This window comes from Eucalyptus grandis, chromosome 2 (genome assembly GCF_016545825.1).
Source record: "Eucalyptus grandis isolate ANBG69807.140 chromosome 2, ASM1654582v1, whole genome shotgun sequence".
NCBI lineage: Eukaryota > Viridiplantae > Streptophyta > Magnoliopsida > Myrtales > Myrtaceae > Eucalyptus > Eucalyptus grandis.
Window position 1 is genome coordinate 52,832,088 of NC_052613.1, and position 26,628 is coordinate 52,858,715.

Sequence of the window (26,628 nt, forward strand, 5' to 3'; positions counted from 1 at the left end):
TTTGCTTGTTCTCGAGTCTGTCAAATCAAGTTGAGCCATTAAAAGTTTAACAGCATTGTGCTCAAAATGAGTGTTCCTGTTTACATTTTTTTGACATGCCTAGAACAAAAATGCAATATAGGTCCATTAGTAGGAGATATAAATGATAGTTCTTCAGAGGTTGCCATCTAATTAGAGCTGAAAGCTTGGTGTCAATTTCAGAGAGAGCGAGCGAGAGAGAGAGAGAGAGAGAGAGAGAGAGAGAGAGAGAGAGAGATTTGTGGGTTTAAACATGATAACGACACTGTGCACTGCTCGATTCTGCAAGAGAAATATTGTGCATCATCTCTTGTATTATTTTTACATCATGATGCATTGTAGTATTTACCTGGTTTGCTAGTGGTCAAAGTTTGGATGATGAGGGCAAAAAAGGGTTGGATTAGGATGAAATCAGGATCGTAGGGTCCTTGAAGCCAACAGGGACACAAGCAAGAACGTTAATTGCTAGTTTGATCTTGAATCTTCTCAAGACTAAAACCTTCCTCCTCCCCAGCTGAACACTGAGAGGATGATTTTCTTCATTGGTTCCTTCTTGTTGCTCTGAGCTGTTATGTTCACTGTCTCGTTGCCCTTTCCTTGGTCTTCTCCTCCCAAGTGGAGAGGATAACTCCTCAAGAACGCTCTCCTAAAATTGTAGTCTTCATAGTGAAAACTCTTCAATCTTGCCTCATTTTCATCTAAGCCACTGCAATCCATGTGTAAGCTTTCTGAGTCAAGTTGCTGAGCTGAACTCAGAGTTTTATGGTCCATAGACTCCATACATGGTGTGGTGAGGTTGTAAGTAATTTATGAAAGGACTGGATGATCCCACATGATATGAGAGCAAATCAAGACTGATTGATTTATTTGCTGAAAGCTAATGTGAACTCTTGTATTTGGTTTATTCGCAATTTTCCATTAAGGATATCCTGGCATATTGCAAAGTTCGTCCATATGATAGAAACGGATAGGAAAATGAATGTTTAAATGCTTGTTTAGAGTTGATCTTTTCCATATGTCAGTGTTGACTATTGAATCTGAACACTACAATGCTTTACGGTTATTCTTTTGTTTCTCGTGTCAGATACATGAGAAATTCGTCTAAGAGAGGAGTTGTTATTTTCGTGAGGGTAGACAATCCTCCAGATCAAATGTGAAATTCTTACTTGGTTAGGGAACAATAATTCCAATTTCTGATGGTTCAGGTCTCAATCTGCATTTGGAAAACTGGGAATTTTACTCTCAAAACTCGACATTTTCTGTCATATTTTTAAATGAAATTCACTGCGATCCTTCCTATGGTTAGACTAAATTGTATAGTTATCCCCCTTATTTACAAGAACCTTCACAGTTTGCCCACTCAGGATCAGTAATCTGTCCTCTGTCCTCTATTTTTGTATTTCTGCTTTTGAAGATTTCTTATATGCAGAATTTCGGCCATCTTTGTTTTTTGTTTTTTTTTGTTTTTTTGGGTTATGGGCTGGGGCAAGAGCATTATTGTCTTCTCTTACCCTGTTCTTGTTCTCGTTTTTCTTCATTCGGCCAATTTTTCGTATTCTCGATTGTTTGATCTAAAAAGTTAAGAGAAAACGTTATTTAACGGGGGGAAATTGTCCAAAAAGTCCTAAATCTATTGCACTTTTGCCAATTCAGTTCTAAATCTTTAACTTTGTCAATTAAGTCCTAAATTTTTTCACTTCTTGCTGATTCAGTCCATCTTGGCCGGAAGATGCTGATGTGGACGCCGCTAACGTGGATAATTTTTAATAATATTTTAATTTTTAAAAATATTTTAATATTTTTTTATTTTTTTTTTTTTTTCTGTTTCTTCTGTTTTTTTCTTTTTGGCTTTTTCACAAGCGATGGCCGGCCATACAAGAGCGGGTCGCATCTCAGCCGTTGATCGTCCCTCCGATCCAACGGGAAAGGCCAAGGAAAAAGCCAAAAAGAAAAAAAAGGGAAAAAATTCAAAAATTCAAAAATTTTAAAAAATTTAAAATATTATTAAAAATTGTCTACGTTAGCGTTGGCGGTCCCCGTGGCACCATCGGCCTTCACGTTAGCATTTTCTGGTCAAAATTGGCTTGATGGGCTGAATTGGCAAGAAGTGAAAAGGTTTAGAATTCAATTGGCAAAGTTAAAAGGTTAAGGACTGAATTAGCAAAAGTGTGATAGGTTCAAGACTTTTTGGACAATTTTCCCTTATTTAACGATCCTTATGATATCATTCTAGGGAACCACGAATATAAGACAAAATCAGCAGCTTGCCGTTGAGGGGTATTGATCACTCTAGGCGTCACGTCAAATTCTTTAAGTCATATGCCTGAGAAAGCTAATCCCACGGGTAAGGCACGTTGAAAATGATCCCGAACGGGGACAGTCACATCGTTCGTCTAGAAGGAAATGGTGATTTTTTTAATCTTCTCATGCTTTTTGTCCAATTATAAGAATAAAGAATATCCGACAAAGGTTGCGCAAATTTGCAAGATATAGCTGCAGGAGCCAAACAAATGTAAAAGCTTGTAGCCTGCGTTTTGCAGATTATTGTGGGAGGATTACTGGGGGAATAATAAAATATTTTATGGGAAGAAATTGGGTGTAGGGGAGAAATTCGAAACAAATATTGAAGACCCGATAAAACCAATTCGCAAGACAGAGTTAATATCAGCTTAGAACTTTCGTTTTGAATCATCTAAAAGACTTTAGCAGTAATGCAAACCGTAGGCAAGCAAGCAAACCATTTGCTTTAGCCTGTGACAAATGCATTAGAACCCCTTCAATTAGAGAAAAACAACCGTATCATCGCTCATCGAAGTTTCTGTATCTCACAGTTCGTTGTGAGTATGCATCTTGCCAGAGGTGCTCTTGATTGAAATTTAGGTCTTTTATTTGTGGATAGGATCCATGGAGTAACATTATTAATGGAGTCCGTATCAGATTAAGGGCATCTACGAAGGAGCCAATGCCGCACCTTTTGTCGAAAAAACCTTTTTTCACCAATGACATTTCTAGTTAAAAGTCCACGATTTTCTTTTCTTGGTAACAACTAAAGGACGTTGGTCGCTTTGCAAGTTTGCTCCAAGTATCGAAGACTGCTGGGACCGAATTGAATTTCGGGCACGCTTGGTATTAGTTGGAGTGTGATGATGAAAGGTTGTATGGTTAGGCGCGGTAGATATAGACGAAGTCTTTGTTGAATTGGGAAGCAAAGTAAATGGCCCATGCAAGATGCATAATTTTACTTTGAGCGGACGTGTATTTTCCAAGGCACGTTGAGGGCCGCGACAAAGTGAATGGCGCTGGGAATGTAGCAGAACACACCCGGCTGGCCCAACCGTCGTCTTCAGTGTTTCCGCGAATTCACGCGCAACATTTGAGTGTGGGTCTCTTTTCTCCTATGGAGTTGCCAAATTGTAATAAAACTAGAAACGTGTTAGAAACGTGTTACTAAATATGTAGAGCCTCGACCAAAGGAATGGGCCAAGCAACAACAGCTTAGTTTCAAATGGGATAGATCCTTTTGCTCAGAGTCACATAAGTAACCTTGTAGCATTCTCTGCGACCTTGTTGGTGGAGACCCCGTTAATATCTGAGGACATGGCGATTTACATGAATTTTTTTTCAGATTCGTTGAGCTGGAGATTTAGATATTTCATGTTATTTAATAAAAGCCACATTTATATGAATGAAAACCATTTTTGGCGTTTACTTCTGACACGAAAAATAGCATTCCAGAAGGATTCGACTTGTTCCAATCTCCGTGATCCACCACCCATCACCAGCACTACAGCCATTATTTTCCTTTGATGAGTATAAGGAAATTGGCTTTTCGAGGGGAAAATGTAGCCAATGATGTAATGTAAATTGATAATTACAACGTCGAAAATATGTGGAGTTTATAATTTCAAGCCTGGCATGCAATGAATTGTGTTATCTATTGAAATATAACATATTCAATTTATTAAAACAAGTTGCAATGTTTATCAAAATCTCTCTTTTTATATTGTTAACTACGGCTCCATTTATTACATATCAAACACCTAAATGATGAAAGATTGCCATTCCTAATGCATCGTTCATCTCGTGTGATAGGCAAATCAGGGCATCGTAAGGCGCTCTTGAACAACCCCTCTCCTTTTTCGTTTTTGGTTAAATTGAGAATGAACAACAATTATCAAGATCTTCACCAAAAAAAATAAAAAATAAAAAATAAAAAACAACAATTATCAAGATGGTTTCAGAGCATGAGGATTACTTGGCCCGAGTAGATAGCTTATGCTTATGACCTTGTGTATGCCTTTAGACTTAGTTTTCCATCTTTTCATTTTTCTTGTTGGACCAAAATGGTGAGTGACCAATGACCATCCTGTTGTCCGAATCATATCCATAAGAATAACGACAATGATATAAAGTCGATTTACCGAATTAATTTATAAAATGAGAGGCTGATTTATTTATAATAGCTATAAGACATTTGACACATCACATTAGAAAATCAGAATTTGGAAAGCATGCCTGGCACTCCTCAGATTACTTAAACCTGTAAGCAGTCAATTCTAATGGACCGTCCATAAGTTGCATCTCCGCTTAGTTAAAGTCCAAGAAATTTCATGGAAGTTGCCTATGGTGGCTTTATGTGGTCATTTGACGATGATGATGATGATGATGATGATGATGGTGATTGAGAAGGGGACACCACATTGTGGGTGGTAATGTTGCGACGTTGGTTTGAGTGTACAATGACTAATGGGAGTAAAGAAAAAAAGTATTAGTTATTGAATGTTGTTCGAATTGCAACTCTTTCATCAAAATTTATTGATTATACATGACTTGTATGAAAAAGAAATTAGTTTACATTATATCAGATAAATGAATGTGTGATTATTTATTATAGAGGTACAAAACTTCAAGTCCCCTGCCCCCCTCAAAAAACAAAAAATCTTATTTATGTAATCATTTATTGTACATCAAAGTCCATTTGCTTGCAGATATACTACCTTCTTAATATTTTTCTGTACCTAATCAACTTAATTCATGCGAATGGTCTGACATTTCCTTTTTCAGCTCGGACTTAGTTGTCACTTATAAAGCGACTGTTGGTATGCACCATTTCAATGCAGAGGCTCTAATAACTGTGTACTATGCTAGTTTCCATTTCGTCATGAAAATGAGCGCATGGAGCAGAGATTTCTCTTTTAGGCCAAAAACGGAGCACAGATCATTCAGTAAAATATTATAAATAAATGATCACACGATTGTTTATTCAATATATAGAGTTGAGAAACAACATTGATTCCAATTTTTTGATAATTTAAATTTATATGGAAAGGCAATTAAGTACCAGTCACAACACGACATCAAAGCCTCTGTCCTGTTTTTGAGTTCCTTCCATCTATTTCTTTCAAATTTTTTTGTCTATTCTTGAGATTTATCAGTGGATGGATGGGGAGCGAGTAGTTCAGGGGAATAAATGCGAGATGGAGACGGGGAGCGAGCAGGGGGGGCGACCCAGCTGGGCCGGTATCCGAGAGGATCGAGACAAAGAGTCAAAGATGGTTGAAGAAGAGAGGGAGCAGGGAGACTGACAAATAGTGACAATTCAGATCCGAGGTCGATCCCGATTGGTCCGGCTTTCCCTATTCGTGTCCGTTTTGGGACGGTAGGGAGATGGCAAAATCGCATTCATTGAGACGCTCGATTCGGTGCCCGCGCGCAGTGGGATTATAACCTGACTTTCGGGGCCTTCGACACTTCTTGAGATAAGCACGAAGGAAGATCGTACGTTTAATTCCAAGTTGGAAGTTTTACCGATAAACGAAACGATTCTTATGAAATACGTGTAGATAAATATAATATTTTATAGAGTATTATAGACACTTGAAATATCGAAGATTATTTACACATAATAATAATATGCGTGTGTATGACTTTCGAGACTGAGATTCTATTTGTTTAGTGAAAAATTAATTATTTAAAAATACTTTTCTAAATATGGCCATTTGAAATAATTAGTCAATAAAAAATATTTTCATTAACAATAATAATTTATATTTAAATATTTTCTTGAATTGTGAAATACCTTTCATTCATTCATTTTTTTTATAAAGAATACATGCAATCATATTAATTATTTTAATCATTCATTTTTCATGAAACAAACAAAACTTAAAAAAATAAACGGCAAAACCCAGAATTGAAATCACACTAAACAATACCATAGTCTATTTGGAATGACTTTTATATTTTGTTTTCTATTCAAATCCAATTCCTACAACTTGCGTATTTTGATTTTTTTTTTTTTTTAATTCGAATCTAAGAAAATTTTCACAGTATTGAGACTTCCACTTTTAAGGTTCAAAGCAATTTCTCCAATATCTTTGTTAAAATCCAAATAATATTGATTTTTTTTAACAAAAATGCCGGAAAAGGGTCAACCTTTTGCTTTTACTTGGAGCCCTAAATCTAAATCAGCTTTGCATTCAACGAGTTTCTGATTATAGGCCAGCACAGCCCACAGATGTGCATTCTTCATCTTTCTATTGAGAGACGGACGTAGTCTATTTTATTTTTTTCTAATTTCAATATTTCAATTTTTTTTTTTTTCCTTTTTCTCTAGGATGACTAAGGAGGCGGGAACAAAACGCCAATCAAAAGATTTTGCCCCCACTGCGCAGCCGACTTCCGTATAATAATTCTTTGTTCCATCCGAGGCAAGTACGGTGGCAGCGTAGAGACAATCGCGGAAACGAACGACGAGAACAGACCATTCTTGTTTTTTTTTCCTTTGTCGTTTCCCGGAGAATGACAAAGAAAGAAGAAGAGAGAGACTTTTTGTTCCCACTCCCACGCAGTTTGCATCGATGCGAGGTAACATACGATCCATTTATATACAAAAGTTTAAGTTAGCGCCCATATGAGATCCACAAAGCTCAGCAATACGGAAACTGTGCAGCAACGCATCATTATCGTTTCGGCTTAGTTCCCCTAAGAAATTCCCAATTTGAGATCAAATCCCAATTTTATTTCAAACTCTTTTTTATCTAAGAAAAATCACAACTTTTACTATAATCTTCAATTTCTGCTCCTGCGCCCACAAAATTGCAAATAGTTTCTTCGAACTTGTCAACGTCGTTGTTAATTAAATGTTGATTATCACAATTTGTGTCTTTATCAATAACCCCGCGTGCCTCGCGTGCGTACAAGACAGCAACAGCCTCTTGCTATTGATAATTTTGAAAAAATTATTGGCCCATTTTTTATGTGAAGTAGGTTTGGAATTAAAATAAAAATTGACAATTTTTTTAAAACAAAAAAAGTTTGGAACAAAATTGAGATTAACACTAAAATTGAAGTCTTCTTTAGGGAATTAGGCCTTATTATTTCTCTATTTCAATATAACCTTGCCATGTCATATAGCAATGTAGCCATTAATCCCCTTTTCTCAAGACACAAACTCAACTTTAGATTGATGCATTCTCATTTCTTCTAGATGCGATTTCGAGAGCACATACCCACTCACTCGTCAAACATTAGAATAACCTAAATTACTATCTATAGTAGCTATAATTTGTTGCGAAACGAGTATTCTCTCGTCGCCAAGTTTTAAAAAGAAAACCATCTGTCTCAATAATAGCTCAATACGTGTTCTAAGGTCATTGGAACATCCAGTCTAATAATAATATTTATGTCGGACGTTTGAGCCGCCCTAGTACATACTTGTTTCTCGGCGGGGGGAAAGTAATTTACGCGGCGTGATTATTTCACATGCTACATATAGTAGCAGCAAATGTATGATCGGGAAACATTATTCGGGTACCAAAGTGGCCGTGGACCACACGAGGAGGGCCTGCCCCGCCCCCTAGCGTTACTTCGCTTTCAAGACCGATCATCTTCTCCTCCGCCTGAACTTCCGTTGAGCCGCAAGTGGGCAGTGGTGCTTTTATCTCCTTCAAGCATAAAGCCAAAACCCCATCAAATCATTGCCCCTTGAGAAAGGAAAAACCGGAAATTCCAAAAACCATCCCCACCCTTCCCCTCTCCATCTCCGTCCGTCCGTCCGTCTGTCCGTCTCTCTCTCTCTCTCTCTCTCGCTAGCAGTCAGTCTATTCAGAACACCGAGTGAACTTCGGGGGCCCTTGAGCTTTTCTGCTGCAATGGAGGAGGCAGCATAAGGAGGAAGAAGGTAAACGGAGGCGGGCCGTCATGGGTAATTGCGTCACTGTTCCCAGGAACCAGAACTCCGCCGCCGTGAAGCTCGATCTGTCCGTGGCCTCCGAGACCGGCGGCGGCGTCCCGGTTCAGGAAGCGAGCGCCGATGCTCTGAATTCAGTGGCCGAAGCTGGCCCGAAGCCGCAGGCCGCCCCGCCTGCGACGAGCTTCCGCGAGCTCGGTACGGTTGTCCGGACTTTTCCGTTTTCGCTCGTTTTCGTGATCGGATCGTGCCTTTTGTGATTCGTTTCGGCTTTGCGTAATTCTCCTTTTCGCTTTTCTGCCACTGTCACTGTCTGTGTAGTGAGATTGGACAGAAGCAGGCAATTCCTCTGTGGGTACAAATTTTGAGGTTCCCGTGTGTGGGTTTACTGTCGGTTTTGCCAACTACTTACATCTCGTCGCCACGTTTTGGCTTCTCTCTCCTTTCGTAGTCGAGTCTTTATTGTGCATTTTATAACCGATGGCTTTCTCGATTTGGTATGTTCAGATGCAATTTAGATTCTTTGCTCCGTACTAAAATGCGGGTTGGATCGAGAATTGCCATATAGTTCCGCGGTGCTTGTGGGTTCTCGATGCTCAATGTTATGCGGTTGTTGACTGGCTGTTGAAGCTTTGATTTGCTTAAATCGAAAAGTTTCCGACGCAGGTACCAAGGAGGAGATGTTTTTCGAGTCTCAAGCCTGGTGGGAGTCCGACTGCGAAGATTATTTCAGCGTGTGCGATGGTATAATCTTATATCTTGCAGCCGCTCGCTCTTATAGCTGCCGATGTGCTTTGTTGCATATGAAAGGCTTATAGCTTATGCGACCAGAATTCATTTTACTTGTGTAGATGCAACCCCATCTTGCGGCAGCTCTCCAATCCACCCGAGAAGCTCTTTCGGAAATGTGCCAGTGAATAAGTCTCTTCAGACAGATGGAGCGCTTAATTCCGTGCAGCCCCTGCCGACTGAGCCCAAGAAGCTGCTTTTTGAGCTTTTTCAGGAAAGTTTTAATGCTGATGCTAAGTCAGGTGTTATGGCATTCCCTACCGAGTCCCCGGTGAAAAGCCCATTCAGTCTCCGGAGGAATTCTGCCTACAGTGTGGATGGGACCCCAAACCGATCTTCGAAAACAGCAAAGGTGAAATCCGGATCATCTTCACAGCGCTGCCTACCAGATTTGGTAAGAAACCTGAGTTTTCGCGAGATGAAGAAGAGGATGAGCCCCAGCCATGGTGGTGGAAGCAACCCAAAGCCTCGACAGGTCGATAGCACACTTGCTTAGCATTGCTTTAATCGACTTAAAACTGTAAAAAGCTTCCAAATATCTAGTCTGTTAGACTTTTAAGGCAAACGGACTTCTATAGCGAAACTTGGTGTGTAACTACTAGGCAAACTCCTGTGCATTTTTTTGAGTGACGGCTCCCAAAATTTCCCAAAGTATCATGACTAAGAATTTGCTGGTGTCGGATGGTGACTATGCATTACCGGCCGCTTTATTGCACCTCAATTTTATCTCACAAGGCAAGCTTGTGTATGAGCCTATGAGGGTATTATCCATGTAACTCTGTTGTTGGAGTGGATGTCCCGGACAGTAATTGGAATAAGGGGACAGTCTTTTAAGCCAAAGACAAACTGTTTTGGCTGCATTTAGGTTGCTAGAATGTTTCCTTGTTGGAGTTTCTACCTGTAGGTCACTGCGTGAGGTTGAAAATCTCGTGGAGGAAATGCTAGATTCGGGCACAGTTGGAGTTTGAGTGCGAATGTTTAAAATGTATAACTAGTCTGAAGACCTCAGCCATACATTACATTGAAAGAGAATGATTTACTCTATGTTGTGTGTTGAAATATGGGGCAAAGGCCAGGGGTTTTACAGAAGCTAGTAGTATTTGCGGAAACTTATCATGACCATATCCATTAATATAAGCAGAACTTGACTCAAAAAGCCTTATTTTACCTAATAAAGTATCTTTAGTCGTCTCTTCTCAGAGAAACATCAGGTTCTGTTCTCCAAATTCCTCCGCAAATGAGCTGTTTTCAGTTGGACGGCCAAATAGAGCTTGTCCTTCATTTGTCAATGAAACTGAAATAAGCTTCTCTCCAGGACGTTTTTATCATCAGCGTGCCACAAACAGACTAGAATCCCACCAGAAATCCTAGTATGATGCTTATGCAGAACCATACTTGATCCTCTTCCTTATTTCCTTCATCTTCACGGTCATCATCTTGTTGGTCCCACCCTGTCGGAATCAAGCAACGTCGCGACAATGGAAGCCCATAGAGGCCAAGATTTCCGTCGAAGCTGGATGGAGGGAATGTTGTGAACTGGTTGCGTGTGGGAATTTTTCCGTCTAAGTTATTGCATGACAATTCAAACTGGTCAAGAATGTCAAGGAAGACATGCCGGGAGGAATTTGGCCTGACAGGCGGTTGAATGAGAGGTCACGAGTTTGCAAGAATTTCAACCGTGACATGTTGCCCGGTATGCTTCCCATCAGTTGGTTGTTCGACAATCAGTGCCATCAAGGTGGAGAGATTTGATATCTCAGGCGGAATTTCCCCCGAGAGGTTATTTCTCGAAAGGTCTATCACGTTCATCAGCGGAATCAATTCGTTATATTCCACTGACCTTCCCCTTATGTTTAACTCATGTTTCCAAAGTAAAAACTATGGAATTCTGGGGGTAAATTATAGTAAGTCTCTAAAGATTTCATCCCTGACATATTGCCGAAACACCTGGGAATTGATCCGAACAAGTCATTATTGGCGAGGTCCAAGACATGCAAGTTCAGAGAGTTGCACAGTTGTTCAGGAATTCTTCTGCTGAAACTATTGGACCGGAGGATCAATTCCGATGACGAATTGAGGCTTTTTTCAGTCCACTGTGGTATTATCCCGTGAAGTCTGTTTTCCCCTAGATCAAGTCTGTACAGGCAAGTGAAGTTTAACGAGCAAGAGGGTAACTCTCCAGAAATATTGTTGCTGCTCAGCTTTAGCCATTCAAGGGAAGGTAGTAACAAGCACATTTGGCAGGGAATGCTACCAGAGAAATTGTTCTCTGAAAGATCCAAGATCTTCAGTTTTGGCATAACGGTCCACCCAGCATAAATATCTCCAGAGAGAGCATTGTTCGATAAATCAATATAAACTAGATTCTTTATCCCGCTTGCTGAACAAGGTAGGTTCCCAGTGAGTGAGTTGTTCGACACATCTAGGTACTTCAAGGCTGACGTGTGGCGGTCGATATTTGCGGGGACAGATCCTGAAAGCGGGTTGGTTTTTAAAGAGAGTTGATTCACATTGGACCAGAGGGGAAATAAACCCTCCAACTGGTTGGAAGCGAAGTTGACTATAGCTTGAGAATCGAAATCCAAGAATCTGGGAAGCTTCCACACTATTTGATTTTCGGAAAGATCTAATGTACGAAGTTGTTGAGACATTTCTCATAGCCAATCGGGCATTGTATCTGAAATCGCTGCTCCTGAAAGGGTTATGGTCGACAGTTTTTTCTGATTCTTCAGCCACTGGGGAAATTCCGGGCCCAACTGGCAATCCTCGATCTTGATGGAACTTAGATTGAAAATGGGAACCCAACCATGGGTGAATCTGAACTTCGGTGAACTGGGGTAATCAAATGATATTTCGAGACTTTCCAACTCTTTTAGATTCCGGAGATGACTCTCCATAACAAGACCTCGCCAAGAGTTCGAATAAAGACCCAAAGTGGTCAACTTATGCTCTCTGGTATGGTACCATCCATCTCATTGAAGGACAAGTTCAGCTCAACCAATCGTGACAGATTTCCGAGAGAACTCGGGATTGGTCCTCAGAAGGAATTATCGGAGAGTCGAAGAACTTTTAAATATCTGTGCGTTACCAAAGAGTCAGGCAACGGACCGTTGAAATTGTTGGCACTCAAATCTAGCTCCTCTAAGCTGCTGTTCATGCATCCGGACAAGCCCACTTCAAGCTCGCGTGTTTCCTGTCAAGTTATTGAAGGACAAGTCTGGCTTATGCAGTTTGCACAACACACCCTCTGCAACAGCGGGAATGGAGTCCTTGACTTGAGAATTACTGAGTGTGAGCTCAAGAAGAGTTGTTATGTTAAAAATCCATAGAGACATTGTGGAGTCAAAGTTGTTAAAAGAGAGATCAAGAACAGAAAGCGATGTGAAGTACACAAATGACCCAGATTCAGGGAAGTCAGAAAGCTGACATCCCACCAAGCGCAACTCCTTTAGAGAAGGAAGCATGTTGACCTTCTCCAGTCAATGAGCAGATCCCCTTTTGAAATTGACACCTCCCAAGTTAAGGTAATTCAAAAAAAGAGAGGCTGGAAAACTAATTTAAATCTGAAACCTGGAGATCACCGTAATACGGGTCAACAGTGAGGTCAAGATAGTGCAAGTTTGAGAGATTCCCTAATTGGGGAGGGACAAATCCCCCAAATGATGCTTGGGAGTGATCAAGGTGGGTCAACCTCTTGAGAGAGCCTATGAAACAGGGAATGGGACTGCCTTGGAAATTGTTGTGGCTTAGATCCAAGTAAGTCAAGTACTTCAAATCAAGCAAGGAAGGACTTACTTGGCCGCTCAGACACACTGGCTTGTAACCTTCTAGTACAGATTTAGCATCATCATCCATGTCACATATGTTAGGCTTCTGAGATCCAGCTTCACGACACGGCCTGTGCAGTTGTCGCAGCTAACGCCATCCCATTCACAGCAATCTTGGCCGGTCCAGGAAGAGAGCTGGTTTGAAGGGTCTTTGAGACCAGCTTTGAATCTCAACAGGGCTTGTCTTTCCTTGACAGGGCAATTGGTGGTGCTGGAGCTTATTCCATTGGCTTCAAGAGTACGAAGCTTAGAAAGCAAGTGAAGAGAGAGAAGCGGATGAAGGAAACAGGAAAATTTCACAACGGCCATTTCTCATTTAACAAAATCTAAAAAAAGATGACACCTGTTTTCCATGGAAGAGACTGGACTAGAAGGGTTGTACATTACTCAACCATTTTAATATTCTCTTCCATTAATTTACAATGATTTTCCTTGTCAAACCAGGTTACGGGGGAGCACTTGAAGGCAGAAATTCGGTTGATTTCTTTTTCATTAACGATGCAAATATATATATGTGCCGTCAGTCTCTCTCATGATAGATTTGTCATTTTCTGATTACGTAGAGCTCACGTAAAAATGACCAGTGGTCACTTCTAGATGAAAAAAAATTTAAAATAATTACTTATATTGCTCAAAAAAATAAATGAACGAAAGTATTTTCATCATCCACAAAAACATTTAGAAATACATTGTTGTGCAAAAAAAAAATTTGTTAATTATTTCAAACAGTACAAATAATTATTTATTTTTTTTTGAAATCTTTCATTTTCCACAAAATAATCACACCCAAGTGAACCAATGACTCCACTTCTGTTTTCAATTCCTCTTTCATAAGCTTTGCTATTGCATGATTTTGAGGACATATAGAAGCATCTTACACCTTAAGGCAAGGCGTACCATTTTCTTCTAAAAGTGAATTTGTAACCGAGGTGGTGGAATAGTCAGGTTAACAAAAATAGCTGTTGCAATCACAATACGTGTGCATACTGACTTCTCTAGTTCAATTATCTTTTCTCAATTCCAATAGCTATAATGTGAGACAATGTCGATAACATTTGAGCAACATGAAACTTAAAAATAGTGCAGATATTTTGATTAAAGAAAATGTTGATGGTTAAAAGATGACTTTTTTCCTTAACTTTGGTAGATTATCTTTCTATGAGGTTCTCCATTATCAATAATATGCACAAAAGACTCAATATAATCGAACCAATTCACATGATCGGTCAAGCTAACCTACTTGTAGAGTTCTATACCACGTTCTAGTCCTGCAGGACAACAAAGCAAATGGATCGGATCCAGGTAACGGGATGATCTGGGCCTTCTTTGAGTCCGAGCGGGGCAATGCATACAAATGTTATACCGGGCCGTTTCGTGGTTCGAGCCGAGTCCCAATATCAACCTGATCTCTTTGGGCCTTCTCTTTCACAGGCAATAGTCACTTGCCACTTCACCAGTGCACTTGCCATAGCTTCTCTCTCTCTCTCTCTCTCTCTCTCTCTCGCGGAGTTCCAAGTTGCAGTTCCAGTTTCAGATTTTGACTTTGGTAGGCCAGTCTCATATTGACTTGACCGAGGACGAAGCTCGCGAAAAAAACCTCTAAAGCCGTAACATATCTTTATCCCTCTCTCTGCGCTACGAGTCTCTATCAAGCCTCGATCGCTCAATGGCTCGCTCTCAATGATCAATCTTGTCGACAGCCTGTGAATCGGCAACTCCGCCAATTCAATCATGACCGGAGTTGGACGAAGATCTGCCCGATGCAGGACCAAGTCCGCAGCTGATTCCGGCGATGGCAATCCTTCGCAAAGTGCGAGGCCTCCCTTGAGGCGCCACAGAGAGAGAAGCAAAAGCGACCGTTTCATCAGAATCCTTAATGTTAATCTTAAATACGTGCTCGGCGTCAGCACGGTCAAGCACATTTTGGTGCTGGGGTGGATGTCTCAGACAATAATCAGAAGGAATAAGTGTATCGAAAATCTAGAACGCAATTGAGTTATTAAACTTACAAAAAATATAATCTAGTCTTAAATCTTGTTAGATTGGTAAAATCGAGTCTACTCTTAACTTCGTTGAATTAAGCTAATAGAAAAGGCTTATGTGACTTTTGTTGATATTTTCACTTTCTTACGTGACAATGGCATAGCTAAAAATGAAACATAAGAATAGGGACCAAACCAAAAAAACCAAAAAATTGATTTTTTTTTGTTTGATTTGGTTCTCATTAAAAATCAATATTTTTTTTATTAATTTGATTTTTATCGATTAACCGAATTGAACCACAAACTGATAAAATCCGTCCTCTCCCATTTCGACTACACTACACCCGGGAAAAAGAGATGAACTTGGTGACACCATGGAAGCCGAGACCAACGCCTCCGCTCACTCTTGTTCCCTCTATTAGAAAATATGGCTTCGAATTAGGTAGAATAATGAAATCGGATCGAGTAAAACAACTCAGACTTTGAGACGTGATATCACTTTCTTTAAGAATTTATTTATCTCACAACGTTGCTAATGGTCACTGGCAAAAATCCTCCAGGATACAACAAAGTCTCGGATGAGAATATTAGATAGCAATTCAAGTATTTATCTAGGGTCTCTCTAAGAAACAATCAAAAATTGGCTGTAATTTTTAAAAGAAGACTCGAAAAATGACCACTTTTTCCTTCCAAAAATTGACAAGTATATATATGAAACAATCTTGCAACTCTTCTTGAAAAATTGCCAAAGAATGAACAAACCCGTCATTTAAAAAAATTGTTCAGATAAACAAATGTGACTCTTCAGAAAAGTCGAAAAACAAACAATTGCAACTTTTCGGGAAAAGTTAAAAACCGAATAAATAATTTTCCAAAGGTTGTCTTGAAAAGATACAAACAAAATTTGGAATAATAATATTTTTTAAAAATAGAATTTCGAATTTTCATTTTATATATTTTATTTCCGAAATTTTCAAAATAAAAGACAACCTTTAAATTTACTAAAAATTAATAACAACAACAACAAAAATAATAAATAACAAAGGGATTAATATTAATTAAATCGCCGGCAAAAAAATAATAATAAATAATAAATAACAAACGGCGCAAGCGTGCAAAATGTGCCAAATAGACCCCACCAAATCATTATTTTAAGAACATAAAGAAAAATCCGTACTTTTAAATTAGCCCACCCCTCCCACTTTTCTTATGTGGGACAAAAAAAATACATTCTGTTTGTTTTAACAAACAAACCTCCAACACCCTCCGACCTTGAAGTGACCGCCTTCCGCCCACCTTCTCGCCATTCCCACGATTGGTCATCCTCTTTCCGCGCGTGCCTGTCTCCGAACAGGGCATTCGCGTCGCTCGCCAGGAAGCGGGACTCGCAACCCAACCCGACCCTGAAGCCGATCATCGTCGAAGAAGTGTCGCCAGGGTGGCCGGCCACAGTTCGATCCGTCTCGGGCCCGCCTTCGTCTAGCCGAGTAGGGCCCTGTCACCCGAGCACACAAACGTGCTCCTTTTGCTCTGTTTTTCGGCTTGCTGGATCGGAGCTCGCGGCTCTTCGGTTCGCCCGAGTTTCGGCCCGACCCCAGTGGGCTGCGATTTGTTGTCTCTAGACTTTGCTTGGTTGTTGTTTTTGCTTGGATTGTTGATTGATCTCCCGGTCGAGCTTTCGTTAGCTTTTTCGTGGGCGCACCCCAGATGTTTGACGTTTTGTCTAGGCTAGATTCGTGTAGATTTTCTTTGGTTTTGTGGGTTGGTCGTGGACGGTTCGAGGAAAGGGAAGGTTAACGGTGTTGGCACAGGTGGGTGTTGGAAGATGTTAGCATCAGGGCCCACGGTGCCCAGTCGATGGGGCCGAGTTCTATCTTCCCGGCCAAGCTCGGTGGAAGCCGAGCCAAGTAGTTCGCTGGCGGTAATCAACGTCGGTCGGAGGGAACGACTGGTAGAGGGTGGTGATTTGGTGATGGTGTGGGTGTTGGCTCCTTCGGCCTGTGGTGTTTTTGGGTGAGATTTGAGGAAAGCCTGTTTCGGTGAAATAGGGATTTGAGGAAAGCCTGTTTCGGTGAAATAGGAAGCTGCAGGCTTTGTTCGGCGACGAAGAAGAACGTAAGGAAGAAGAAAATTTAGGGAACAAAAAAAATTTAAAATTGAAAATAAAAAAGAGAGAGAATTGAAAACCAAAAAACAAACCAAAAGCAGAAAATCAAAATCGAAAAATTGACGGTTCATATTCGACTCAGCTCTCGTTCGGTTTGGTTCGAAAGATTTTTCTAACGGTTTGATTTGGTTCGATCTTTAAAAAAGCCGAACCGAACTGAACCGTTGACACCTTTGTGGAACATCAGGTTCTGTTCTCCCAGTTCCGCCGCAACCAAGCTGTTTTCAGTTGGACGGCCAAATAGAGCTTGTCCTTCATCTTATCTGCAAATCTAAAATAAGCTTGTCTCCAGGAACTTTTTATCACCAGCGTGCCGCAAACGGACCAGAATCCCACCAAAAATCCTAGTACGATGCTTGTGTAGAACCATAATTCTCCGTGATCATCTTCCTCATTTCCTTTATCTTCGTCGTCCTGATCTTGTGCATCCAGCCCCGTCGGAGTCGAGCAATTTCGCGACAACGGAAACCCACAGAGGCCTGGATTTCCCTCAAAGCTGGATGGATTGAATGTAGTGAACTGGTTGCCTCTAGGAATTTCGCCGTCCAAGTTGTTGTATGACAAGTTCAAACTGTTCAAGAATGTCATGGAAGACATGCCGGGAGGAATTTGGCCTGACAGGCGGTTGAATGAGAGGTCGAGAGTTTCCAACTGTTTCAACCTTGATATTTTGCCCGGTATGCTTCCCATCAGTTTGTTGTTCGACAAGTTCAATGTCTTCAATGCGGAGAGATTTGATATCTCTGGAGGAATTTCCCCTGAGAGCTTATTCCTCGAAAGGTCTATCATCTTCACCAACGGAATCAATTCAAAATACTCCATCGGCCTTCCCTTCATGTTTAACTCGAGGCTTCCAGAGTAATAAATATGGACTTCCGAGTTTGTCAGAAAGGTGGGAGTGTCAGAAAATTCCATCCCTAAAAGTTTCATCCCTGACATATTTCCGAAACATTTGGGAATCGATCCAAACAAGTTGTTATTGGTGAGGTCCAAGACATGCAGGTTCAGAGAGTTGCACAGTTGTTCAGGAATTCTTCCGCTGAAACTATTGGACTGGAGAATCAATTCTGATAACTTATTTAAGCTTTCTTCAGTCCACCGCGGGATTAACCCATGAAGTCTGTTTTTCCCTAGATCGAGTGTGGACAGGCCAGTGCAGTTTAACGAGCAAGAGGGCAACTTCCCAGAAATATTGTTGGTGCTCAGCTTTAGCCATTCAAGGGAAGGTAGTAATGAGCACATTTGGCAGGGAATGTGACCAGAGAAATTGTTCTCTGAAAGATCCAAGATCTTCAGTTTCGGCATAACGGCCCACCCGGCGTAAATATCTCCAGAAAGAGCGTTGTTTGATAAATCAAGATAAACCAGATTCTTCAGCTTGCTCACTGAAGAAGGTAGGTCACCGGTGAGTAAGTTGTACGCCACATCCAGGTAATCCAAGCCCGACATGTGGTGGTCGACATTTGCTGGTATAGGTCCTGAAACCAAGTTGTTTTTCAAAGAGAGTTCGCGCACATTCAACCAGAACGGAAATGAACCCTCCAACCGGTTGGAAGCTAAGTTGACTGTAGCTTCAAAACCGAAATCTAAGAATCTGGGAAGTTTCCCCACTATACGATTTTGGGAAAGATCTAGTATCCCAAGTTGTCGAGACAGTTCCCACAGCCAATCGGGCACCGTGCCCGAAATCGCAGCTCCTGAAAGGGTCATGCTTGACAGTTTCTTCTGATTCTTCAACCATTTGGGAAAGTCCGAACCCAACTGGCAATTCTTAATCTCGATGGAACTTAAATTGAAATCGGGAACCCAGCCTCGGGTGAATCTGAACTTCAGTGAACTAGCCCGATAGGATGATAGGCTGAGACTCTCCAACTCTTTTAGATTAAGAAGGTGACTTTCCGTAACAATACCTTCCCAAGAATTCCGAGCTAGGGCCAAAGTGGTCAGCTTCGACAGTTGTCCTATGCTTTCTGGTATGGTACCATTCATATTATTGGCGGACAAGTCCATCTCAACCAAACGTGACAGATTTCCTAGAGAACTCGGGATCGGTCCCCAGATGGAATTTACGGAGAGTTGAAGAACTCTTAAATATTTGTGCAATCCCAGAGAGTCGGGCAACGGACCGTTGAAGTTGTTACAACTCAAATCTAGCGTCTCTAAGCTGCTATTATTGCATCCAGACAAGCCCACTGCAACCTCTCTTATGTTTCCTGTCAAGTTATTCAAGAACAAGTCCAGCTTCTGCAGGCCGCACAGCGCACCCTCCGCAAAAGCGGGAATGGAGCCCTCGAGTTCAGAAACTTCGAGCGTGAGCTCAAGAAGAGTTGTGATGTTGAAAACCCACCGAGGGATTGTGGAGTTGAAGTTGTTGAAAGAGAGATCAAGAACCGAAAGCGATGTGAAGTTTGCAGATGACAGAGATTTAGGGAACTCAGAGAGCTGACATTCCACCAAGTGCAACTCCATTAGAGAAGGAAGCATGTTAACGTACTCCGGCCAACGAGCAGATCCCTTCCGGAGATTGACGCCTCCCAAGTTAAGGTAGTTCAAAGAAGAGAGACCAGAAAGCCAATTTAAATCCGACACTCGGAGCGCTTGATGGGAAGAAAATTCGGAACTGAGATCAAGATAGTGCAAGTTCGAGAGATTCCCCAACTGGGGAGGGACTAGTCCACCAAACGATGCTTGGGAGAGATTAAGATAGGTCAGCCTCTTAAGAGAGCCTATGAAACTGGGAATGGGATTGCCTTGGAAATTGTTGTGGCTTAGATCCAAGTAAGTCAAGTGCTTCAAGGCAAGCAAGGAAGGACTTACGTGGCCACTCAGACACAACGGCTTGTAATCTTCTGGTGCAGATTCAGGAGCATTATCGTCATCATCTACCACGTCGCATATGTCGGAGCCTCTGAGATCCAACTTCACAACACGGCCCATGTCGTTGTCGCAGCTCACACCGACCCATTCGCAGCAATCTCGGCCGGTCCAGGAAGAGAGCCAGCCGTACGGGTCTTTGAGACCAGCTTTGAGTTTCCACAGGGCTCGTCTTTCCTTCACGGGGCAACTGGTAGTGTTGGAGCTTATTCCATTGGCGTGAAGAGGAAGAAGCTGCGACAGCAAGGGGAGAGAAAGAAGTAGAAAGAAACCTTTCACGGTGACCATCTTCACTCAACAAAATCTAAGAACGATACCGCATGTTGAGGGACTTTTATGCGCAACCCCGAGTAGAAATCTAGATGCTTATTGGTCTTGGCAGTATTTTCCATGAAAGAGACTAGACTAGGAGGGTTGTACAATACTTCACCATTTTAATAATCTCTTCCATCAATTTTAAATGATTTTCCTAATCAAACCAGGTAAGCAGTTAACACTCGAAACGCAGAAATTTCAGTCACTTCCTTCTTATTTTAATTGCGCGTGTTGAGAGAGGATCATTGAAGAAGACGGAGGGTGGAGGCGAGGCCGAGACGACGACGGAGGGCCGGCGGTGAGGCTGCAGCTGTGAAAGAGAAAGGGCCAGAGGCCCTTCGGCGAGCGACTGTGAGAGAGAGCTGTGCAACGAGGCAACCGGGAGAGAGCTGTGCGACGAGGAGAAAGAAAGGCCATGGTTAGGGTTTTAGCAAGAAGAGGGGAAGGTGTTGGCGTGACGATGGAAAAAATCGGGGCTGGAGAGGGCGGTGGCGTGGGGTGGGAGGAGAGATAAACCGAGGGGGAGGGGAGGGGAGGGGGTGAGGGAAGGAACCGAAGCGGGGAGGGGGAGAGAGATTGATGGGGCCTGGGGGCGGGGGTGATTGATGGGGGCGGGAGCAGGTGCCGTGAGGAGGGAAGAAATCGACGCCAGTGGGGAGCAGGTGCTTCGTGCAGGGGGGGAGGGAGAGAGAGAAGGGAAGAAATCAGGGGAAGATTTTGGGGTGGTGTGGGAAGCAGGTGCTGTCAGGGAGGGAGGGAGGGAGAGAGAGAGAAGGGAGAAATCCGGGGAGGATTTTGGGGTGCCGTGGGGTGACGTGGAGGATAAGGGGAGAGAGAAACTGGGGAGAGTCTAGAGAGAAAAGAGGGTTTGAGGAGAATAATTTTGAGGAGCAAATTATTTTTGTTATCAAAATGAATAAACGAGTTAAAAAATGATTTCGAAAAATAAAAATATTAAATGTTAGATAATAATAAATTTTAATAATTATAAAATATCATAAATTTATTTAAATAAGTAAATTTTATATTTTTATTAGTCATTATTTTCATTCATAATTTTTGTTAAACTTTAAAAACATGTACCTTCCGACCCCTCGTTCGCGACGCCCGACCGACGCACCACCGCGCGGCCCCGACGGCTCCGGCGGAAGGCTCGGTGGTGAACGCTTTCGACTCTGCCCTTTCTCTCCCTCCGAGTCACAACCGACCCCTAACCGCGCGGCCTCCATCTTCGCAGTCACCGAATCGCAACGAATTTAGAGGATTTACACTGACGACGCCGCCCCGTTGCCTCCGCCTCCGTCTCGAAAGCCTCGAAAGGTATGATCAGAGTAATCGTTCGACCAAGCCCTAACCGCGCAGCCTCTGCCTCCGCTTCCCCGAATCTTGACGAACCCAGAGGGTTTACACTGACGACGTCGCCCCGTTGCGTCTGCCTCCGCCTCAAAAGGTACGATTAGGGTAATCATCCAACCAAGCCCTAACCGTGCGGCCTCCGCTGCCGCCGAATCTCAACGAACCCAGGGGGTTTACACTGACGATGCCGCCCCCTCGCCTCCGCCTCCGTCTTGAAAGGTATGATTAGAATAATCGCCGACTCGTGGACTATAGCCTCTGTACATTAGAATGATTATTGTTTAACTCGTGGACTATAAGCTCTGTACAATAGAATGACTATAAGCGGATTATTCTCTAACTTCTGTATTTTAGAATGATTATTGTTTGACGAATGGAAAGCTTCCTCCATCTGTGGATTTCGTATGCATGTGTATGTATGTTTAAAGCTTTCACGCGTGAATTCATGTCGTGCTTCTGGTATAATACAATCGTGAGCCCAAGTAATTCACATCTTTGGCAATCTTTTAATTAGACACGTTCGGTGCAGATGATGTTTGACCTTTAATTAGAAGTTGAAAATTTGTGTGAAGCCATCCTTATATTATGTTTGCATACCTAGGATTTAGCTATTTACTTATGAAGTGTACTCTGGAGTTTTTGGGCTCTTTCTGTTATCCATGTATTCTGCTTGTGGCTTTCGAGCTATGTACCTATCTTGCCATTTTAGCGTCTTCTTCGTGACATGGTAAAGGTGCCAAAGTAACAACAATGGACCATTCATCTTAATGAAAAAAAATTGCAGCAAATTTAATGATCAGCTCAGAGAGAATTCTTTGAATTACTCCCCTCCTCTTGTTTATTCTTTTCAGAACTAAATCTCAGAAAACCAAATCTACCATATGATTAACCATGGACCACATACAAAAATGGACCAGACATCTTAATGCGGAGGTGCTATCGATTCTTCTGTACAAATTTTTCCTCTGTTCATAGTGTATACCCATTCATATTAGGAGTGTTACTGTTAGAAGCGGTCCTACAGGAAGTGTTAATTTGATTAGCATCTATTCATCTATTCATCATGTTAGTTGATTGTGTTGAGTATTGGAAGTGTTCTTTTGGGTTCTCTTGAATTTTATGCTATCCTCATTTTTACCTTGCAAATGATAGAATCATAAAAGGAAATTAAGTTTTAATTTTAAAAGCATAAATAGTAGTAGCATTACAACTAATAGTGAGGTGTCATCGCAAGAAGATATTAGTGAATTCATGAAGAGATCAGCCTATTCGTCACAATTGATTATGTCGGCCCTTTTGATCAACAATGATTGGTGCTTTGCTATCATGGCCTCAAATCTCCTCTATGAACGGCAAGGACGAAGGACAATTGGGGAAGAAGATACTACGGCTGCCCAAGTTACAACCATAACAATAGAGGAGAAGTTTTTTAATTTTGGGTTGATGAGGAAATCAATCAATCGGCAAAGAGTGTGACCAAGAGTTTTTGTCAGAGCAATGTTGAGCAAGAACCAATGTTGACTAACAATGAAGATGAGAGCTGTTCAATGGATGCCTAAAACAAGGCTCTCAAGGCAAATCTGAAACATTTGAAGAAAGAAAATTTTAGATTAAAGACGTCAGCTGTGTTGATGTTTATAGTAATTTTAGATCGTATTTATTTTAGAATTTGACATGTTTTGAAATTTGGCAAACATGAAGATGTTGATTGGGCTGTTCATGAGTTTAACATGTTTTGTACATGTATGTACATTCTAATTGTGGGATGAATGAAGTGAACATTATTTGTGAGTTGAAAAGCACATATATTTGTTGTGATATTTTTTATGCGTACCATGTACTTCTAAGCTCTTCTGGATTTGTACATTTGCTGGCTGTTCTAAACTAGTGCCGCGTGAGAATTATCTGTAACTAGTTCACGATGTAGATCTTAGTGGATTGATTAGTTGTAAGAAATTTCTAGTGGCCAATATGGTGGTTTGTGAGAATAATCTGCAACTAGTGAGCTGTTTCCCCTGTCTTGTCACCTTCTTTGCTTCAATTTTCAGTGCTCTTATTCGAGCAAGCATCTTTTGTTGTTGCTGATATCTGATGGCGCTTTTGAGTTCCCTGTCCTATTCTCCTCTTTGTTGTTCCATCTTCGGCCGAACCTACAAGCAACTTTCTCCCCAGTTACCGACATGCATCATAAATGTTGAATGCTTTAGAAAACGTTCCTATTTGCCGAAGACTAGGTAGGTAGTTTTTGTTCTTGTAAAATCTATATCATTCACAGTTGAATAAATGTATAAATGGCAAGAATTTCCTTTTCTTTAATATAAAAGAGCAGTATGATTTACAAAAATTTACAGTTGAAGTTCAAAGAACAGGAAATGCATCGATCATCAAATTGCTCAAAAAAGAATTCAAGAACCATTCAAAACATGTACACAACTTCAATGCTGATGAAACCAATTCATGATTGCAACACCATCTAATGCTTTTCCTCGCTATATTCTTCTAAAATGCCTTCTATTCAGTTGACATGCTTCAAAAACCAATTCAATATGTCCTCTTGGCCCTCTTCCACACTCTTGACAGCAAATTCGTTGTTGTCGCACCTCACACTTCATCCATGATTTGACACTAGGGAATATTTTCACAAACTGCAAAATCAAGGTCTCTGAATTAATGGAAGTGTAGAAATAACTAGAGAGAGGAATAACTGACGAGAACATTTTCACATAATTCCATGTTCACTGGCATAATTTTACCTTCGATTTCATCTTCAATCATACGACCAGGGTGCTGAATAACTACTGCTCGAATGTCTTCAATGCCTGCTAATTTCGCTAGTGCCTTTCCTGAAAAGTATAGGCAAGCTCTTTTTAACAACTTGAAAGAACCTTTTACAAGTGAACAGAACTGGATTTTCAAGGGTGAAGGTAGAACAAATTTCTCATCACTAAACCCTTTAACCTCCTCAGAACTATGAAAGTGAATTCAGAAAATGTCACCTCCCCAACAAAATCCTGCAGCCCCAGTGGCCGACATGCCTTTACCCCAAAGGTGAACCGAGAGGTAGACCTTTCAAATGCATGCTCTAAGGAAAATAAAGAGTTATTCACTTCAAGAGATGACATTATAGAATCACATATACATAGAAATGCAAGTAATGACATCAGACCTCAGCTCAGGAGCCTCGTAACCTGCACAAACGGATAGAACAAACGATCAATCAAGCAGCGATTTCATGGACCAATCGAAAAAGCCCAAGAACCACAAAGAACCAACAAGTATGTAGTTAACCAAAAGAAAGACCCAACTCAGCGAAGCAACCCAAAATCAGAATCCAAGAAACGGGCCAATACCAAAAACATCAGCAATGACAAGAACAGCACGCTTGGAAGCAAGTGATGAGGATTCGTCCCATCTAAGAATTATTCTAATGTACAGAGCTTATAGTCCACAAGTCGGCGATTACCCTAATCGTGCCTTTCGAGGCCGAGGTGGAGGCAACGAGGCAGCGTCGTGAATGTAAATCTCTGAATTCGTCGCGATTTGATGAAGGCGGAGATGGAGGCCACGCGGTTAGGGCTCGGTCGTGACTCGAAAGTAGAGAGAGGGCAGAGTTGAGATCGTGCATCACCAAGCCTTCTGCCGAAGCCGGAGGGGCTGCACAATGGTCCGTTGGTTGGGCATTATGGTGCGTCGGACGAGGGGTCGGAGGGAGAGAGAGTCGGGCGCAAAAGAGAGAGGGAGCCGGGAGAATAGGGGAGAGAGAACTCTCTCTCTCTCTCGTAAGAGTGAAACGTATTTCAAAATTGGCCTGATAGCGCGGGCTTCTCTTCTTTTCAAAGGAACGTGGCCTGATAACATGGCTCACGTTAGACACGTGGTGCAATTTGAGACCTTCTTGTTTGCCATGATGAAGCGGCAGACGCAGCGAATATTTTCTAGGGAACGCTCTCTACCTTTCGCGTCCTGCAAGAAGTTCTAGTCAAATAACTTGATCGGAGACCCGGAGGTTCTCGCGTGTTGACCAGCTTTCTGGCAAACTAAAAAATAGTCCAGTCTTTTGACTATTGAGGGATTTCGTACGAGGATTTGACGCTACTTTGTACTGCATCTTAGTCTTGGTCTTGGACGCCACCTGAACGTTTCAAGGAAGCTGCCTTCAGTAATGCACGAAATAGAGCAATCATGGATCATGGAACTGTATCAAAATTACGATGAACCAACCACTTCAACTCCCTTTTTTTCTTCAGTTCCTCTCTTATGGGCTTTACCGCCGCATGATTTTGAGGCCATATAGAATCATCTTGCACCATGAGTCCAAGTGGCTAGGACCAAGATGAACCATTTTCTTGTAAACGTCGATGGATAACCTCCGTCTCATGGTTAGGTTGACAGAATTTTGCATGCGTGTTGACTTCTTCTCTAGTTTGTTTAATGCGAGACAATGTCAATGACTTTGAATCACACTCCGTTTTTTCATAAAAAAATAAATTATTTGAAAAATATTTTCCTCAAAAATGATGTTTGTATCATTTAAAATAATTTATCAATGAAAAATATTTTCATTATCTTGTATAATTTACAGTACAAATATTTTCATGGGGGCAATTATTTTTAAGAAAATGTTTTCCAAATAATTCATTTTTCATAAAACAAATGGAGATTGAAACATATGTTTTTTCCTCACTATTATTGTAGATTATTTTGCTTTGAGGTTCCCCACTTTCAATGATATGCACACAAGAGTCTATACAATCGAACCATTTCATTTGATCTTTTGAACTATGGATAATTACACAAATGGTCTAAGATTTGGACATATAATATCATGCCTAAATTATTAATTTGTTTAGTATTATTTTTGAACTTTTAATAAATGTTCAATCCAATCCTTCAACTATATGAAAATGTCTAATGCTATCTTTCTATTAATTCAAGCTGATGAAATTTTCTGATTTGGCTTCCAATTTGATATTTCTTAATGGAAGGACAAAAGAAAAGTTACAAATAAATTATCCACGAAAGATGTTAAACTCAAATTAGAATATAATAATCATTTTAATTGTTTAATTTATTCAGTTTGGAAAATTTTTATTAATGTTATTTGATGAC

The 26,628-nt window shown here is 41.1% G+C and overlaps 2 protein-coding genes and 2 long non-coding RNA genes across 5 annotated transcripts; 2 read left to right on the forward strand and 2 right to left on the reverse strand.

Annotated features, from left to right (window-relative positions):
- Positions 1–7,866: 7,866 nt before the first annotated feature.
- On the forward strand, positions 7,867–9,835 carry LOC104433655 (uncharacterized protein At3g27210). The gene is made up of 3 exons (XM_010046482.3): positions 7,867–8,407; positions 8,876–8,953; positions 9,061–9,835. Exons 1-3 carry the CDS (start codon positions 8,221–8,223, stop codon positions 9,492–9,494), a joined length of 699 nt encoding a protein of 232 aa, XP_010044784.1. The 5' UTR covers positions 7,867–8,220; the 3' UTR covers positions 9,495–9,835.
- Positions 9,836–17,157: 7,322 nt separating this feature from the next.
- On the reverse strand, positions 17,158–20,136 carry LOC104435655 (receptor-like protein EIX2). The gene has a single exon (XM_039307211.1). The coding sequence runs from the start codon at positions 20,134–20,136 to the stop codon at positions 17,158–17,160; it is 2,979 nt and encodes a 992-aa protein (XP_039163145.1).
- A 1,050-nt stretch (positions 20,137–21,186) lies between these two features.
- Positions 21,187–23,323, forward strand: LOC120290151. Its single transcript, XR_005547999.1, has 2 exons — positions 21,187–21,738; positions 21,874–23,323. It is a non-coding gene; the product is annotated as an uncharacterized LOC120290151 (long non-coding RNA).
- Positions 23,324–24,167: 844 nt separating this feature from the next.
- LOC104433658 lies at positions 24,168–25,280 on the reverse strand. 2 transcript variants are annotated; one of them, XR_005547238.1, is made up of 4 exons: positions 24,983–25,280; positions 24,686–24,707; positions 24,516–24,601; positions 24,168–24,362 (listed from the first exon to the last, which is right to left on the reverse strand). It is a non-coding gene; the product is annotated as an uncharacterized LOC104433658 (long non-coding RNA). The 2 variants fall into 2 exon arrangements; XR_005547237.1 differs by lacking the exon at positions 24,516–24,601 and having other exon boundaries at positions 24,659–24,707.
- Between the last annotated feature and the right edge of the window lie 1,348 nt (positions 25,281–26,628).